General features: G+C 40.7%; 1 protein-coding gene across 1 annotated transcript in view; it reads left to right on the top strand.

The window, feature by feature from the left end:
* Positions 1 to 17,429, top strand: part of lmtk2 (lemur tyrosine kinase 2) — a 33,462-nt gene that overhangs the window by 13,365 nt on the left and 2,668 nt on the right. Inside the window, exons 4-13 of the mRNA XM_080904224.1 lie at positions 411 to 487; positions 1,246 to 1,361; positions 1,602 to 1,689; positions 8,088 to 8,218; positions 10,742 to 10,826; positions 11,395 to 11,516; positions 13,555 to 13,704; positions 13,841 to 16,874; positions 16,959 to 17,091; positions 17,169 to 17,420. Of these exons, the coding sequence (XP_080760350.1) occupies positions 411 to 487; positions 1,246 to 1,361; positions 1,602 to 1,689; positions 8,088 to 8,218; positions 10,742 to 10,826; positions 11,395 to 11,516; positions 13,555 to 13,704; positions 13,841 to 16,874; positions 16,959 to 17,091; positions 17,169 to 17,420 (4,188 nt within the window). The remainder of the gene's footprint in view (positions 1 to 410; positions 488 to 1,245; positions 1,362 to 1,601; positions 1,690 to 8,087; positions 8,219 to 10,741; positions 10,827 to 11,394; positions 11,517 to 13,554; positions 13,705 to 13,840; positions 16,875 to 16,958; positions 17,092 to 17,168; positions 17,421 to 17,429) is intronic.

The following is a 17,429-nucleotide window of genomic DNA, read 5'->3' as shown; positions in this document are numbered from 1 at the left end:
TGATGTACTTTCTGTTTAGGTGTAGTTAGCTACACATGCTGCATACAGTGCTTAGTGCTAGTCATTAGACAGTTTTTTTTTTTTTTTTAATTTTTGTTATTTTAATGCAGTTTTATTGTTGTTGTAATTTCAATGTGTTTGTCTGAAACAGGTTTCTCTTGTAAATGAGACATTGAGCCTTAATGGGACTACCTGTATAAATAAAGGTTAAGTTAAAAAATTAAATATTTCAGATAGTTTGTTAAGAAGACCATCTCTGACTCAACTATGTGACAACACAATTTCTCAATTTAATTTCACTGTAGTGTTTTCTATTTTGAAGTTGTTGTTTTATTAAGTGGTTCAGATGTAACTTGTGATGCGTCGGTTGGGGCAGTCTTAATAACAGTGATGGGTATTTGGTGTCACAGAGGGATCAACAGGCTTCCAGGTCGTGCGCCACAGTCTGAGCTACATCCAAGAGATCGGCAACGGCTGGTTTGGCCAGGTAAGATAGTTTTTCTTTAATTATCTTCTTCACAAAATTGCATCCACACAAAAGACAAAGAGCTAAATACTCATCTGAAAAATTCATTTAACAAGATGGCAAGCTGTCACTTGTGATTTAATCATTGAATCACAAGTGACAATCATTAATCAATATCGCTACAACCAGTGACTACAGTGACTTGCAAAAGTATTCGGCCCCCTTGAACTTTTCCACATTTTGTCACATTACAGCCACAAACATGCATCAATTTTATTGGAATTCCACGTGAAAGACCAACACAAAGTGCTGTACACGTGAGAAGTGGAATGAAAATCATACATGATTCCAAACATTTTTTACAAATAAATAACTGCAAAGTCGGGTGTGCGTAATTATTCAGCCCCCTGAGTCAATACTTTGTAGAACCACCTTTTGCTGCAATTACAGCTGCCAGTCTTTTAGGGTTTGTCTCTACCAGCTTTGCACATCTAGAGACTGAAATTCTTGCCCATTCTTCTTTGCAAAACAGCTCCAGCTCAGTCAGATTAGATTGCGAATACTTTTGCAAGCCACTGTAGTATATTGTGTCAAGTAATCCTTACCTCTCAAGGAAAAAAATGACACCTTTTCCTCTGTTAATCAAATCTTTTTCTTTTTCTCTGCAGTTAGTGGTGCTCCTTGAAATCTTAGAAAAAAACATCTAGACTTGGGTGGTGGTGATGAATCTTTGTTTTCTTTTTGTTTAGCGTGACGTGTTCTTTCTGTTGTATTAACAGGTCCTGTTGAGTGATATCTACACAGACCCAGGGACAAGAGTGGTGGTCAAGGAGTTGAAAGCTAATGCAAGTGCCAAGGAGCAGAATGACTTCCTGCAGCAAGGGGATCCATACAGGTAAAAACTGATGTTTCTCTCTTTGAGAGCACCCCATTTGCAGAGAGCTGTTATTGTTTTTCAGAAGGCTATGGTTAGGGTCATCAACTTATCAAAGACTGTTTTGTTTACTGCACCCGGAGCATCTTTCCTCTTACTTATTGCATTAGTAATTGCAATGTATAGTTTGCTTATTTTAAACTTTTTTGGTAACCTGATGGTCATCAAATCAATGACCTGTTATGTCAATTTGGTTTTCAGAGTTTTGCAGCACCCAAACATACTCCACTGCCTTGGACAGTGTGTTGAGGCAATTCCCTTCCTACTGGTTTTTGAATACTGTGAAATGGTAAGTAACTATATGCTTTTTAAAATACACCAGTACAGGTATTATGTCAATAATACCATATGTACATGGGAATTAAATTAGGCTGTTGTCAATCTACCATCTACAGTCCTTGTCCAAGAATTTTCAGTGATTGTGAAGTGGCTGTGCTTATGGTGTTTTAGCCACCACTCACCTAGAAATTTGTATTCATTGAGGAAATTGAGGAGTTTGAGAATTAGCTCATACACAGGTATTTAAAAGATAGTACTCAAAAACTGTTTATCAACTTGTGATATGTGAGAGATGCTCAAATTTCGCAAGAAACTGGTTCTTAGCAACTACTAAATATAGTAGTGAGACTACCCGGTCTAGGTGTGTCTTTAGTCACCAGACCTACTCTGGAGTGATAAGACCAGATAGAGACACTATTATGAACTTGGCAAACTGAGCTTTTTTTCTGCGATATGACACATTGCACTTGTGATTTGGATAACTATATCAGGGATATTCCTGGCAACTAATTTCTTAGTTGCCTAACAGATTGTTCTAAAACTAAGAAACTCAGATATTAATGTAAATTTAATTTAATGGGCATTGTCAAAATCCATATTCTGCTTAAATGCATGGTACTTTGCGCTATGCACTATGAACCTGTGTTATACTCCAAACAGATAAGAAAGACGAAAAACACTTAAACTAACCGGCTCAAACTGGCTTCTTTCGATGTGTAGGAGCTCTACTCTGAGCCCCTCCTGAATGACTGAACTCCTTACAATATCGCTAAGGGAGAGCCCATCCACGTTTTGGAGAAAGCTGAGTTCCGCCGCTTGTATCTATGATCTCATTCTAGTAGTTTTAACATAAAGATCAGGCCTAGATTAACACATTTATAGTATTTCTCAACAACGATGGCAGATGACTGTATAACATTTAGGACACAATAATTTATTGGCATTGGAGATCAATTACAATTTGAACAAATGGCTTAAATGACTACTACGTCTGGTACCAACTAGTGACAACAGTGACTATTAGACGTGTAAGCGACTAGTCGCACACATCCCTAAACTACACATTTTATGGCTCATTAAAGTACCTTAATTACCTCGTCAGCATGCACTTTTTATGACTGTTGTAACTGCTGAAGGCCAGTGTATGGTGCTTTGTAAGGGTTTGTTTGCAGAGCTCTCTGCCTATACCAAAGAATTATGGGAATTCACCTGACACAGAGGGTATGGAGACACTATTTTGTGCACTCCTCCATCAAGTCAGTGGAGCATTACCTCTGGCTGATTGAATGCTGACTGGTTGGAAACATGTTAAACAGCAAAGAAGCACAGACAGTGGCTGCTGTGGATAGTTGTAATTAATTTATGTTACTACAATATAAAGACATTTGTTGTACACTTTGATCTCGGTTTCTTCTGCAGCCAGTAGTTTTGATTATGGTGCACTATTTTTTTTCATGCTGCCCCCTAAAGTGGCAGCAGACATGAGGCAGACATTTGTCTACCTGCTCAGCATCAGCACTATACCAAGCTGGAGAGTTCATGCACTCATTACTTTACCAAATGATTATTGAAGATAATTTTTTTCTATGTTTTAAACTTAAGATAATATGTATATGTTGTTGAATAAGTTAAGTTGTTGCCAGTTTTATTTTATAAATATGGTAAAGATAATGGTTTAAACCCAAAAAATAAAAATAATTACTTAAAAAGCCCAAACCATCCACTCAAAGTCAAGAAAATGAATGATCTAATCATAATGAAGTCACTCAGACTACATTATGGCAGCTGATTTATTCACTCTTCTCCTTTATTTATTCTGGATGGGTTGAGTTCTGACTGAGGGAAAGCTCTCTTCTCCTGCCTCCTCCTTCTCCGGCCCGAGTTACATAGTTACTCTAAGCTAGGGACCTCTCACATTCCCACCTCGCCCAGCAAAGCAACAGGCTCCATTTACGCTCCTCTGGTGTCAGATCCCCCAGTTGCTGTGTTTGTGCATTTTTATTGCTGGCACCTTGTGTGTGTGTTAGCGGCTGTTGAGTGCAGTAAACTAAGCTCTTTCTAAAGAAACCTATGGGTGCACGCTGATGAATGCAAAAAGCCAAGAGTGCTGTCTAAAAATATAAACCACCCTGTCATTTCTGTTTGATTTATTTAGCAGGACAAATCTTGACTTTGACTTTGAAGTTGTGTTGGAGAAAACTTCAAAGTTGATATATTTTATATATTATATATTATATATTTTAATGTTTATATAAATTTTTTTATTTTAATGTTAGTAATGTTAGGCCTGTCTGTAAATGTAGAGTTTGTACCCAGGTAAGGCGTAAGGTAACACTGCTTGGAGCAACTTTCTCCTTGCTTCCCAGTTCTCTGACATGTCCCTCAGTGTCCAGTTCAACTTATCTTGCCAGGGATTGCGTAACCTCACTAGACTGGGGTATTGTCAGCTGCCCAGACCTGGCAGATGACCTGGCATTGTGGTTTTTCCCAGCCAACTCTCGTAATGGCTCTGACAGGACATGGAAGTGAGTCAAGGTGAATGACTTATTATGAATGCGTGCAAGCTATTAGGGAGGATGGCATGATGAAGAGCAAGTCCTGTTTGTTGAAGGCGATAATGTGTGAGGGTAGCACGACTGAGTGATGTGTATGCTCACTATCCCTTGCTAGATAAAAGTTTTGAGGCCTTTATCCAAGTACGGTTCGGGTCTCGTCTTATCAGTGTGATAAGCAAGATGAGCAAAATAAGCTGCTGACACTTGCTTCATAAAGAAACAAGTGTCGAAGTGCTTGTGTTGCATGTAAAGTAAGGGATGACTTGCTGATGGCGTCTTCCTACTTGAGGCCGTGTCAATCATCTGCTACATGTCGAAACATGAAATGTGACACTGCAGCTGCCCAGCGGACAAGGTGAATCCCAAAAAGCCAATGTACTGTGACGTTCCCTCTGGCAGGCTTTTGATTGATGGCGGTTTTTATGTTTTGTATCACCCATGCCAGTAATCCTGACTGAAAGCATTTTAGACATCAAAATACATCCAGCAACTGGTACATGGGCTGCAGAATGTCACATTCTGTAGTGTTAGTGAAAGCTTCAACTGCGTAGATTTTCTGCCTAGTGATTGGCCAAGATGTTTGTTGAGACTTTTCTAGTTCAAGGTCTCAGACAAGTGGCAGTTCTTCTTTTTAGATTTCAGAATTCACCTTTGTCCTTTTTTAACTGTTACAGCAGCAATCGCTGTGATTGCTTTTTCTCTTTGTAATACTGTAAAGAAGTTACACCATCACCCTGTGAGCAAGGTTATGTTGTTGTTGCCCATTCTCACAACTGCTTTTATTGAAAATCAATTATTTTTTAAACTTGAACCGATTTAACAAAGGTGCCTATCCTTGGCCTGCTGTGGTTCTAATATCCAGTCGCAGAATTCAGCAGTAGAAAGCACTTAAAATAGCTTTTTTCTTTTCCCCACCACTGTTAACTTGATCGTGTGATTACTGAGTTAGGCACGAATCTGTGTTGGAACCTTTACATATCCTTGTTATAAACAGGCCAGACACCAGACTTAATTGTTTTGGCCTTTCACGGTGAATGTCATTTCATTAACAGCGCTGGATCCCCATGAACCCAAACCTAATCACCTGCTTCACATAAAGATAGGCACGCAGTATCACTTACCATATATTGAATATAGCTCTTCAGTGAACACCCCTTCTCAGAGCTATGTGTCTGTCTGTCTCTGTCTGTGTGTGTGTGTGTATGTGTATGTGTTTGTGTGGAATAAGCAAACAAATAGTGCTTACGTAAGACGACTGATCTAAGCTGCTTGCACTGAAATGGCTCAAGGAAAAGTAAACCCTTTGTAAACACACACCCAGACTTGCATGCTCAGTAAATGCATGGGATTTGACATTTTTATTAAAGCATTATTAGCATTATCAGTGGATTCTAAATACACTAGCATTATTTTTAAAAGAAACATTTGTTTAATCTACATCAATTCCCCTGACAGTTTGATTTGTCAGAATCACTACTTCATGACTTTTTGCTGTGAAACTTAATGAGAACTGAGTAAACTAACAATCCTTGGTCTTTACTAAAATTCTATAACAATACAGTTCAAAAATAAGAAAATTGCAGATTGCCCCTTGTGAATGGTTGAAGGTTAATTGTTTTTTTTTTTTTTGCCTGACTTGTCTTCGCTTTTAAAACTTTCAGTTATCGGCAGTTATAAATACCAATAGATTGGGAAGTGGCTAAAATTAGCCACTAAGATTGTCCTGGCAATAAATTAGTCAGGCTCTAATCATGCTGTTACTCTTTGATGGCCACCTTTGCTAAAAGATGTTTGTAACAGGGTTCATTCAGAAAAACCTTTGCTCACATAGTTCATCATCTAGTTAATGGTTAGCAAAGCTCTAGTATACAGTGCAGTATTTAGTTGCTGAACAGTCTGAAAAGTTTTGGTTAAAGTGTTCACAGCAACTCCCTGTTGACTGTGTTTTGAAACTGCACTCATCTGAGATCCAGCTCCATCACAGAGACCCCTGCAGGACTGTCACTCTGATAACTTACAGCATTTTGTGTCCTCTATCAAGTTCATGTCTGTGTTTATTGTTTAGAGGGGACTTCAGTCTGAACTAGAGCAGGGCGATATGGCCAAAAATATTTATCACGATATATATTTGAAAATTTGCGATAACGATATAACCGACGATATAATTGATGCGAGACAAAATACAACTCCACAACATTACTAGCACAAAAAGACAACCTTCCATTTATTTTCACTTAAACAAGAAGCTGGTTTTTATGTACATTAAAGCTTTATAAAAATATAACAGTGCAAATGCAAATTCCTTGCTGACAGTTTAACCAAAAGGCATTTCCAGTAGAAATGGGCTGACATATCCTGAGCATAACCATGTATAATATCCACTGAAGTTAAAAAGAGGTGCTTTGCAACATTAAACTGCAGTGTGCAGTACGCATTTTTCGGACCATAAGGTGCACGGGATTATAAGGCACATTAAGCGAAACAAAGCAGTCAGATAAATCAAACTTTATTAAACTCATTCTTCTTGCTTCCTCCACTTCTGTACCATTGATTCATTAATGTTGAATTCTCTGGCAGCTGCTCTATTCCCATGTTGCTGCAGTATATTAATGACTAACCTCGTATTGTGGATGGATTATCTCAGTTGTTCTCCTGACTGAAGTTTGGTCCGTTTACAGCATCCTGCCATGCGATTGCATTTGTTTCTAACCATGAAGAACCTTCACGTTAACTTTTATAAGTGGAAAAGTGTTAGTGTTCGTCCTCCAGCTTCACTGTTTATGTTATGCTAACATAGCTGTGTCGCTAGCGATCACGTAGCACATCATTATATACCAGCTAGCCCAACTTCAGTAACCCTACAAACGTCACTGCTGTTTAGTTTCCCGTCTTCATTTATGTTGGAAGTGATAGCAGAGCTGTACGTTTGATTTTTTTTCAGAAATCTCTCAGTCAGAACATGCAATATCATGCTTAGGTAACTAGCGAAACTAGCGAGCTAACTTCCGCTAGCTTCCTGCTAACTTCTAACTCCGTTAAATGTAATAACTTTTGTTTTCATGGATGCCTGGAAGTTAAACTTCATAGTTACACCTGGTAAAGCAGCAATGCTGATCGTTTTATTAAAGATGAAAGAATTTAGACAGTTTTTAACTCTAAGTGATGCTGCAGTGTTGTTTGACCTGAAGTATACGGAGTTTAGGACCCTGATTACTCCCAGATTTAAGAGCATCTTAGTCCGACAAATATGACAATAACAACGGCCGCTTGCATGTTCTGCAAAAAAAATGTGCTTTGTTGTGTATCTGATGGACAAACACCAAACCAGTTCCACATCACGGAAGTTGCACCATTTTTACAAACCAATTCTGGTTCATCTGTTTCACTCAACAATCGGCCATGTGCGTATGAAAACAAAGGCACTGCGCACGCGCGTTTTACTCCCATTCTATCGCGATATTTCATTTTCCTATCGTTGCCTAACATTATACCGGTATTACCGTGAACGGTATAATATGGCCCAGCCCTAGTCTGAACCCCATCAGGCAAATTTATTTCGCTGGTCTGAACTGGATTCTTTTGTACCCATATACCTGTGACACAGCAATACTCATTAAACCGCCTTACCCTTATTTATTTTTCTCACATGTCAGCAGTGAGAAGTGCTGAGAAGTCAGGAAGAAGAAGGGGACTTTGCTGCCCCTGTGTGGCGATGTCTCCACATTGCATTTAATTATTGCCACTTGATAAATTCTTCCCATTGCTAGAATACATACGAGGTTCTGCTGCATTTGTTGAATGTTTATTCCTGATACTAATGAGCGAATGTGTTTATCTGTGTGTGCCTCTGCAGGGGGATTTGCGGGGCTATCTTTCTCAGCAGGACTGGATGTTCAGAAATGCTGAGTTGCTGCAGCTGCAGAGGATGGCCTGTGAAATTGCTGCTGGTGTCACTCACCTTCACAAACACAACTTCCTGCACAGGTAGCACTTCAGAGCTGCAACACTTTTAGCTACCTCTCAGTTTTGATCCACTAAGCTAAACGTTGTGCTTTTCCTTCCACTCAATACAGCTGGTGTTTCGGGAAATGCTTTTCTGTCTAGTGGTCACTGACAACTAGACAGAAAAGATTGTATTGACTGTATAATCAAATTGTGTGCTCCAGTTGTATTTTAATGTTAAAAAATATAAGTAGAAATGTTGGTGATTTTTATTTAATGAATGTACTTGACTAACATGTTTATTCTGAAATCCCAATATACTAAAATCACACCAAGTATGTGCTCTTATTCGTTTTAATGTTTGTCCTATAGATACATTTTACTAGGTGCGTACCACCAAGTATCTCTTGGCGAGTACTTAGTCATTAGCATTCCATAATATTATTATAAAGACAAGGGTAAACTAATAGTTTTACTTTTGTGCTGACTGCCCAGCCACTCTAAGGAGTACCAGTGGTGTCCAAAAATGGTGTGCACAGCAGAGAAGGCTGCGTTTCATTTTCACCCCAGTCTGTACTGGACATCTGGCTGCCAGCCAGCAGGGGGGTACAAGGGGTGTTGGGAACTTGGGGAACATACGATGCTCAGCTCATCAGCTCTATTTTGCCTGCTCAGAATAAGCTCAGGGGGTTCCAATTACACAGCTCCCATGCATTGCCACAGTATCAGCTGTCCGCTGCCAAAGGGATATGATGATTCTGCTTTTTGCGTGTAAGTGGATAGCCTCATATTGGGCGTTGTGTTTTAATCCTTGTTACTACTCAACTAGAGTTTTACAAGCCTGTTCTCATGTGAACTAATTTATTCTGCAATCGTAAAAATGTTTCTGTGGCACTTTTAACCACAGAATATAAATTAAAAAAAAAAAAAAAAGTACCACCAACTGAACAACACTGCACACAGACACATGCTGGCAGAAATGACAGAGAGGATGGTTATGTAGCAATACCATGTGCTGTACACGCCGTATCCAAAGCTGAAACCTCAGCTTCGTAATGCAAGGGTGAAATTGGACCCGTTGCAGTACAGTATGTAATTTATTCTGTGTGCCATGAATAGATTCCCAATAGGAAGACGTGGACAGGGGTGTTTAAGCCATTATAAGACATTTTTGTGCTTTTTCATTAGGGTTTACCAGGATTTTGATTGTATTATTCTACTACAAAAGTGTTAATGTGTTAATGATTGTGTTAATGTTTAATAAGATCACCTTTTCATAATATAAAAGAGGAAAAATGTAATCTAATCCAGTGCCAAATCACAGGAGTGATCATCTTAAAATGCTTTATATTGTATAGTAAGGTAGGTAGGGTTTCTATCTAACAGCTTGCACTGTTTATTTTCCTGTAATCCGCGGCGTGTTATGCTATGTTTTCCTCCTGTGTTAGTCGAAGCATCCTAAAGGATCAAATACCCTTTGCCTGAACAGTTACAGTGCTATCTTTGACTGCAGGTTTTATTTGCTGCTGCATTTACATTGTATCTGATATTTTGGGGGTTTTTTTGAGAGTGGGGAGCAAAGTTATTTTCATGTATTTTCTATAAAAGATCTTTGTCAGTTGTTCTTGGACTCTGCATTTATTGACTAGATTAGGTTACTAGATTATATTATTCTTTCTGTGTTAACAATGACAGTTCAATACAAAGACATATTAGTTATGTTGCTTTTTCTGCTGGCAACCATGATACCAAATTGCGCAAGTGTCTGTATGGATGGTAAGGTATGGAAGCGATCACTGCTGTGGCATGCATTAACCTTGTAGGGTTAAGATATTGGACTTGCTTCCTCACTGCTGTGTTACTGTATGTTGGGCTGTCAGCCAGCAGCAGAGGACAGGGGACAGGAGAGTTTAAAATACAGCTCCATTTATCTTACAGGGGTTTCAGTGGGTCTGACAGTAGCTGGGCCATGTGCATGCAAGAATACTTGTGTCAGCAGGGTTTGTCATTGGGTGGGTAAAAAGGCCTTGGAGCTTGTGGACAGGGAATGCTGCAGGGCTAGAGGGAAACCAAAGCCTGCCTCTTCAGTCAGTGTGGATGAACTACCATATGGCTGTTTAATGAGCAGACTGAGTCTCAAGAGCTTGTGACGCCCTCCCCTGGCAGACTAACAAAAAGTCTGCACAGCCTGTGGTTCCCTCCAGAAATCATATCCTGCTGTTGGATGCACAGTCAGGAATAGTCCCCACAGCTTGTTGCAGTGTGAAAGACAGAAAAAATAAGAAAGACCCTGTTCTAATTTCCTCTAAATGTTTTAAGTGTTTTGTGATCCTTGCCAAACTTTCCTCACTTGATTCTTGTTGATTGTTTTGCACACTCCTTTTTTATACTTCTAAATGATAATGCCAGCATAGGCTAAACAAAACCGAATAAGCTAAATAATTTCATTAGTGATGGCCTCGGTCTTTCTTCCAAATCTGTGAATGCTGTAGCAGTTGTGAATTTGTCTTGAATGTCTTCACCACTCAAAATGTAATGCTCATATCTGTGTTTATGCTCCTGTAGTGATCTAGCACTGAGGAACTGCTACCTGACTGCAGACCTCACAGTCAAAGTGGGAGACTATGGCATTGGACCCTGCAGATATAAAGTAAGGAGAAACCTTAAGTGAGATGCATAAAAGTGTTAAAAGTGCAAAGAATAAAGCATTATATGAATGGATGAATACGCATGAAGTGATTTGAGTAGTTAGTAAGTAGGCAAGCACTGTTTAAATGCAAGTCAGTTTTATTTATGTTTAAGTCTGGCCATGTTTTTTGGCTGAAGTCAGTGCTTGTGCAACCAGTTGCAAATGAACAGACTGAAAATAAACAGACTTTATCAGAGGCTGTACATGTTTCCTTTGATCAACGATATATTTCACTGAAGAATTAATACTGTCCTCTCATATAACATGACATGCTGCATATGTGAGGAAGCTCTGTCTGCTGCATTCCTTTAATACTGCTGATCTGTCAGTTTGGCTGTCTGAATTTAATACTCATGATATAAGGTCACCCACTAGATCTATTTCTGTAAAGAAAGAGGGAGGCAGTGCAAGAGTGAACCACCTCAATGAGAGCTAATAAACGTTTTATTTAGGTCATATTTCTGCAGTATTTCTTGGAAAAAAATTTAAAAATTGTGTAACAGATTGTTTTTAAATTGTGCTACCATAGGAAGATTACATCATCACAGAGGATGATGTGTATGCACCCCTTCGTTGGTTGGCCCCTGAGCTGGTAGGCGAGCGCCATGGTGGCGTAATTACTATGGAACAGACCAAGCCAAGCAATGTGTGGTATGTACCAGATTTCAGCCCTGCACTGACACTAGAGGGCATTTCAAAAACTGACTCACACATCCAGGCTCACTTGCTGTCATTAGAGAAGAGAAACTGTATTAATGTGTTATAACAGGTATTCTAAGTAGAGCCAAATCCACAATAGCTCAAATATACATACATGTAATTGGAACATGATTTATTTTTGGAATACAACAAAGTAAAGTATCATAGTAAATGATTACTTACAGTTTTGCTAATGTTCAGCAGATTAAAACAACAATCCTGACAGTTCACCAACTGTACATCTCTCCTCACAGTATTCTTTTTGAGCCCCTCCATGACTTCACAGTTACTACTGCCTGTTTTAGTCAGGACAATCTTACAAATGACTTGTAATTATATTTTAGTTATATTTAGTAGTTATATAAGTTATATTTTCTTTATTGAATAAAGGTTACATTAAAAACTAAGTCTATTATGGGTGGCTGTAGCTCAGGTGGCAGAGCAGGTCAGCCACTAATCAGAAGGTCGGTGGTTCGATCCCAGGCTGCCTCCTGACTGCATGCCAAATATCCTTGGGCAAGATACTAACCCCGTGTTTGCCTACTGGTGGTGGTCAGAGGGCCCGGTGGCGCCAGTGTCCGGCAGCCTCACCTCTGTCAGTGCGCCCCAGGGCAGCTTTGGCTACAATGTAGCTTGCCATCGCCGGTGTGTGAATGTGTGTGTGAATGGGTGAATGACTGAATGTAGTGTGAAGCGCTTTGGGGTCCTTAGGGACTAGAAAAGCGCTATACAAATGCAGGCCATTTACCATTTACCATATTATCCAAGTACCTAATTTGCCACTGAATACAACTATGTTGACATTCTAAACGTTTCCTGAGGTAAAGAGAAAGTTAGTATTTATTATGTAATCCCACAGCTACACTGAATCTACAGCAAATACAATTTCCAACCACTTTATTAGGTACTATTTAAGGCAGTTATCTAATCAGCCAATCACATGGCAACAGCACAATGCATTTAGTCATGTAGACATGGTCAAGACAACTTGTTGTTTCATCAAGTTCAAACCGAGCATCAGAATCGGGAAGAAAGTGACCTTGAACATGTTCGTTGGTCCCAGATGTCCTGCTCTGAGTATTTTGGAAACTGCTGATTTTCCCACACAGTCTTCTCAAGTGTTTACAGAGAATGTTCTAAAAAAAAGAGAAAATATTGGAAGGCAACAATAATTTAAATAACCACTCATGACAACAGAGGTATTCAGTTGAGCCTTTCGGAATACACAACACATTGAACTTTGAAGCAGGACTACAGCGGCACAAGACCACACTGCATGAATCTGGTGTAAATGTCTCTGCATCCATCCTGGCTTGTATCAAAGATCAAGGTGGTGTAATGGTGTCAACGATATTTTTGGAATACTTTGTGTGCCAACCAAGTATTGTTTAAAGGCTGCAGCCTACCTCAGTATTGTTGTTGATCATCTCCATCCGTTTTGCATCATGGATGTGCAGCCGACAAATCTGCATGGTAGCATCACACAGTTCTGAGGGCAAAAGGGGGTCAAACCAGGTACTAGCAAGTGTCTGGTGAATGTATGGATCGTGTGTAGCAGAACATATCTTTTACTCTGGACACATAAGCAGTGCACGTTTTGTGTAGGGATTTGTGAAGCACAGTCCAAACATGATAAGCTTTCACTGTGAGATTAAGTTGTCTTTAGCTACTTTAGCAACTCAACACAGCGCTACAAAATCTATTTACCAATTTTGTGTGAAACTGGTAAATAACTACCTATAGACAACAGTTGACTGTGTAAAGTTACTGAAGTTACATTGTCTGGTACCTTACTGACAAAAATAATGCTGATGCTGGTATATGTAATAAAATACAAGCACTTTATGATCCATTTCTGTGTAAACTTGGCTGTGTTGTGGAGTCATATAGAAAATTCATCTAGTTTCAAAGCAGATACCTGTGGCACATATGCATTGCTTATCCTTCTAGTACAACTTTTTTTTTTTTTTTAATCCTCAATTGTCCGTAGGGCATTGGGGGTCACATTATGGGAGCTCTTTGAGAATGCTGCTCAGCCGTACCCACATCTGTCTGACCGAGAAGTTCTCAACCATGTGATCAAGGAGCAGCAAGTCAAGCTGTTCAAGCCACAACTGGAACTTCCCTACTCTGATAGATGGTGAGTCCCCGGAAGATGGCTATTTAAGCAGCTTGCATTAAAATTGTTAAATTTAAAACTAATGACATTGCTAAAATTATTAGGCTGTTAGCAATATAAAGTGTCTAATTTTTTTTATTTTTTTCTGTAACTGTAGGTATGAAATTTTGCAGTTCTGTTGGCTGTCTCCAGACAAGCGGGCCACAGCAGAGGAAGTACACCGTCTCCTCATCTATCTGCGTATGCAAGGCCAGAAGGACATAGAAGAAGATTTCGAGCAACGCTGGGATGCACTGAAGCCTAACCCCACTATGCGGCAGACCACTGTTAGCCATTCCTCCTTCCCAATCTTGGAACAGTTTGCTGATGATGCCCTGAGACAAGAAATAGATGAAATTCTGACTGTGACTGAAACAAGCAAAGGTCTCAGCTTTGAGTATGTTTGGGAAGCGGCTAAGCATGACCACTATGATGGTAACCATGGACGTTCAGGCGTAGACACAACACTAAACTACCACAGCATGTTCTTTCCTGTTTCCAGTGAAGATATTCAGGCTCATTTCCCTGATCCTTCAACTAGCGCAGCAGGAGGAGAAAGTGGGAACACTCCAGGATTTCCTGGGATCTTACCGGTGTTTGATGCTCAAAAGCCATCTAATGGGAATGAATATTATATCCAACTAGAAGAGCAAGGGGAGAGCACTGTTGGGGAGGACGGGAATAGAGAACCAGATATGGGCTTTGGTTCAAGCGGGCAAGATTTTGTTGTGCTCCAAGATGTGCGGCTAGATGAGTCAAGCACAGATGCTGACTTTTTCCACCAAAGTATTGACTCAAAGGATTCATATTTACCAGACAGCCACATCTGGTCATCTCTTGAAAATGACAGTCCGTACCACACCAACATTTTTACAGAAGACGGGTCAAAACAAGAAGACTCGCCTTCCTGGAGGCAGAATTTTATGGAGCTTCCAGACCGCAGCGGAAACCCTTTCCTTGAAGGGGGAACTTTAGAGGGTGAAGCAGTGAATAGAGATGGAAGCTATGGGGATGCTTTTTTAGGGGAACCCACTAAGGTGGTGAATTCTGTGGAAGCAAAGGATGAAAACATGAATGGAAAAAGTCTTTTGAGTACTGAAAAACTAGCAGATAATTTTATGTTTCTTAAAGATCAAACCCTAATGAAGGAGGGTGCTAGTTTCTTAAGCCCACAACCAAATTTTCTTTTACCTGGTTTAGCCCACGAACCAGAGGAAGCATTCAAAATGAATTCTTGGGATAAGCTTGACTCGTTAGGCAGCTTAAACACAGCAGACACTTATTTTAAATCGGCAGCAAGTAGCACATCCTCAAGACACGAACTTCTAGACTCTCCAAGTAACAGTTTGGGGGAGTTTTGTCAGTCTCTAGAAAATGAGACACTGGTGCCTTCCATTACAGTGGTCACAGAAGATGACACAAGCAACCAGCTGCCAGCTAGAAATAGTTCTTCCACAGAAGACCTTGGTCTGTTGCAATCCTCAAACAGAGGTGTAGACTCTGGTTTTGATTCTACCTCAGAGAGGTTTGAGGTTCTCATCAGTCACACTGATGACCACACCACTGCAATATCTGACAGTGCCAATACAGATTCTTTGTGCACAGATGCCAAAATTCCCAGCCTTGAAGATGACCTTGGAACCTCAAAGGATGACACTCAGCCCATAGAAAGTAAAATGCCTGAACCTCTGCCAGCTCAAGTATTACCTTCAGATAATGGACACAGTGAAGACCTAACAAGTAATGATTTGTTGAGCGAGCTAATTGAGGATGCAGATATACAAATGGAAACCACTCTGTCTGATCATGAAGAATCATTTATGGATACCAATGGGCATCCTCATGATAGAGCTTCTCTTCTGGTGTCGGGTCCATCTTTGGACCAGATCAGCCAGGACAGTTTATTGGAAGACAGTATGTCCACCACTGTTCCAACTGTAGAGAACTTTGCTGAAACACCAGACTCATTAGACTCATTTGACATACACAGGCTTGGAGAGCAAGGAGATGAACTGAATGCTCAAATTGCTCAACACAAACTCCAACCTCCATACAGGATATCAGATAGTGGTTATGAGACTGAGAACCTGGAGTCTCCTGAGTGGAACTCTCAGCCAAATGTCCAAGATTCCTCTCCTGTAAAAAATGGCTTGAGTGTTACCAAAGAAGAAGAGGAGACAGAAGAGCTCACAACTGCGGCAAATCTGGTTCCGCCGAAAATCATAATCTCCGAAGTAGAGGGTGTGCTAGATACTCGCAGTGAAGATCCCAGTGAGGAAGATCAGCCAGATAATGAAGGTCCTGCTGAGGAACCAATTATGGGAAGTAATTACAGAGACTCTGCATACTTTTCTGACAATGAATCAGAACCTGAAAAGAAGTCTGAAGAAATAACTGCAGGTGGTTCTGTTGAAGACACGTGGCTGAGGAACTCCACTGATGAGGTTCCCGAGGCTTCTGGAGCTCCTGCACTGGAGTCTTACAAGGAAAAAGATATTGACTCTTTATTTTCTCTACCTGCTGAATCACAAGCCAAGGATGTTAAGGAGATGGGTTCAGTAGCAGATTCAGGTATCACAGAAAATGGTGAAAACCAGGTGGTCGAGTCTACCAGCAGCTCCAATGAAGATGGAATTAAACCAGAGGTTTTCAAGGACACTGCATTTACTGATCACCTGGACCCCTCTGAAGGCCCAGAAACCTCAATACTTCCTTCTATTGCCCCAGCTAAGCCAGCAACAGAGAGTGTAGTTCACGCTAAACTCACCAGAACCGACACCAGTGATGGTCATAAAATAAAGGAGCCGGATGTGGAGGGGCGTTACCTGGGGAGGCGGGATGGGTCGGGCTTAGATGGGCAAGAAGATGGCGTAGATGCAGACGAGGAGGACGAGAACAGCGACGACTCGGATGACGACATGCGCGCGTACCAGCTGCACAGCTCTAGCTCAGAAAGCGAGGATGAAACCGTGCACCCGGTGCCAGTTGTTATCTCGGACGACAGCAGGGCGAAGAACCTGAAGAGCTTGTTAAAACCCACATCTCTGAACATCGGAGCATCATCTTTCACGTTTCCTGCAAGGTTTGGTGCGGATAACTCCAAAAGAGCCGTGTCTTTCTTTGATGATGTCACTGTCTACCTGTTTGACCAGGTAAAATTTTAGTCTGTGATCTTCATTTTCTTAGTTTGCGGGGGCAACTGGTAATATGTGTTAACTGAATTAAATCTTATTTAGGAGACGCCCACCAAGGAACTGGGTGACCACTCCTTGGATTCAAACAGTCGGGTACCACAGTTCAGCAGTTCCACGCCTGCTGCCAGCTACCTGAACCGCTTTGCCAACTCTGAGAGCTCAACAGATGAAGAAGGTAATGCCACAAGTCAGCAATAAAAGCCTCTATTTGCACAAAGCATATGTCTTGATTCACTGACTAAATCTTTACAGGTGGTGGTTTTGAGTGGGATGATGACTTCTCCTCACCCGCACCCGCCTTCCTGTCCAAGACGGGTAAAGACACGGTATCCAAGGCAAGGTCCTCATCTGCAGCGTCGTTTTCCTCTCCGGCCCCTGCAGTGGGGTCCATGCTAGATACCAGCTGGACCGGCTCTTCAAGCTACTCCCGTTTTTCCATCTCACCGGCCAGCATTGCCAGCTTTTCCCTTACCCATCTTACCGACTCTGATATTGAACAAGGAGGCAAGTAGA

The sequence above is a fragment of the Rhamphochromis sp. 'chilingali' genome, assembly GCF_963969265.1.
Source record: "Rhamphochromis sp. 'chilingali' genome assembly, chromosome: 15".
Taxonomy (NCBI): Eukaryota; Metazoa; Chordata; class Actinopteri; order Cichliformes; family Cichlidae; genus Rhamphochromis; species Rhamphochromis sp. 'chilingali'.
The sequence above is the reverse complement of the archived record's forward strand: the minus strand, read 5'-3'. Positions and strand labels throughout refer to the sequence as shown.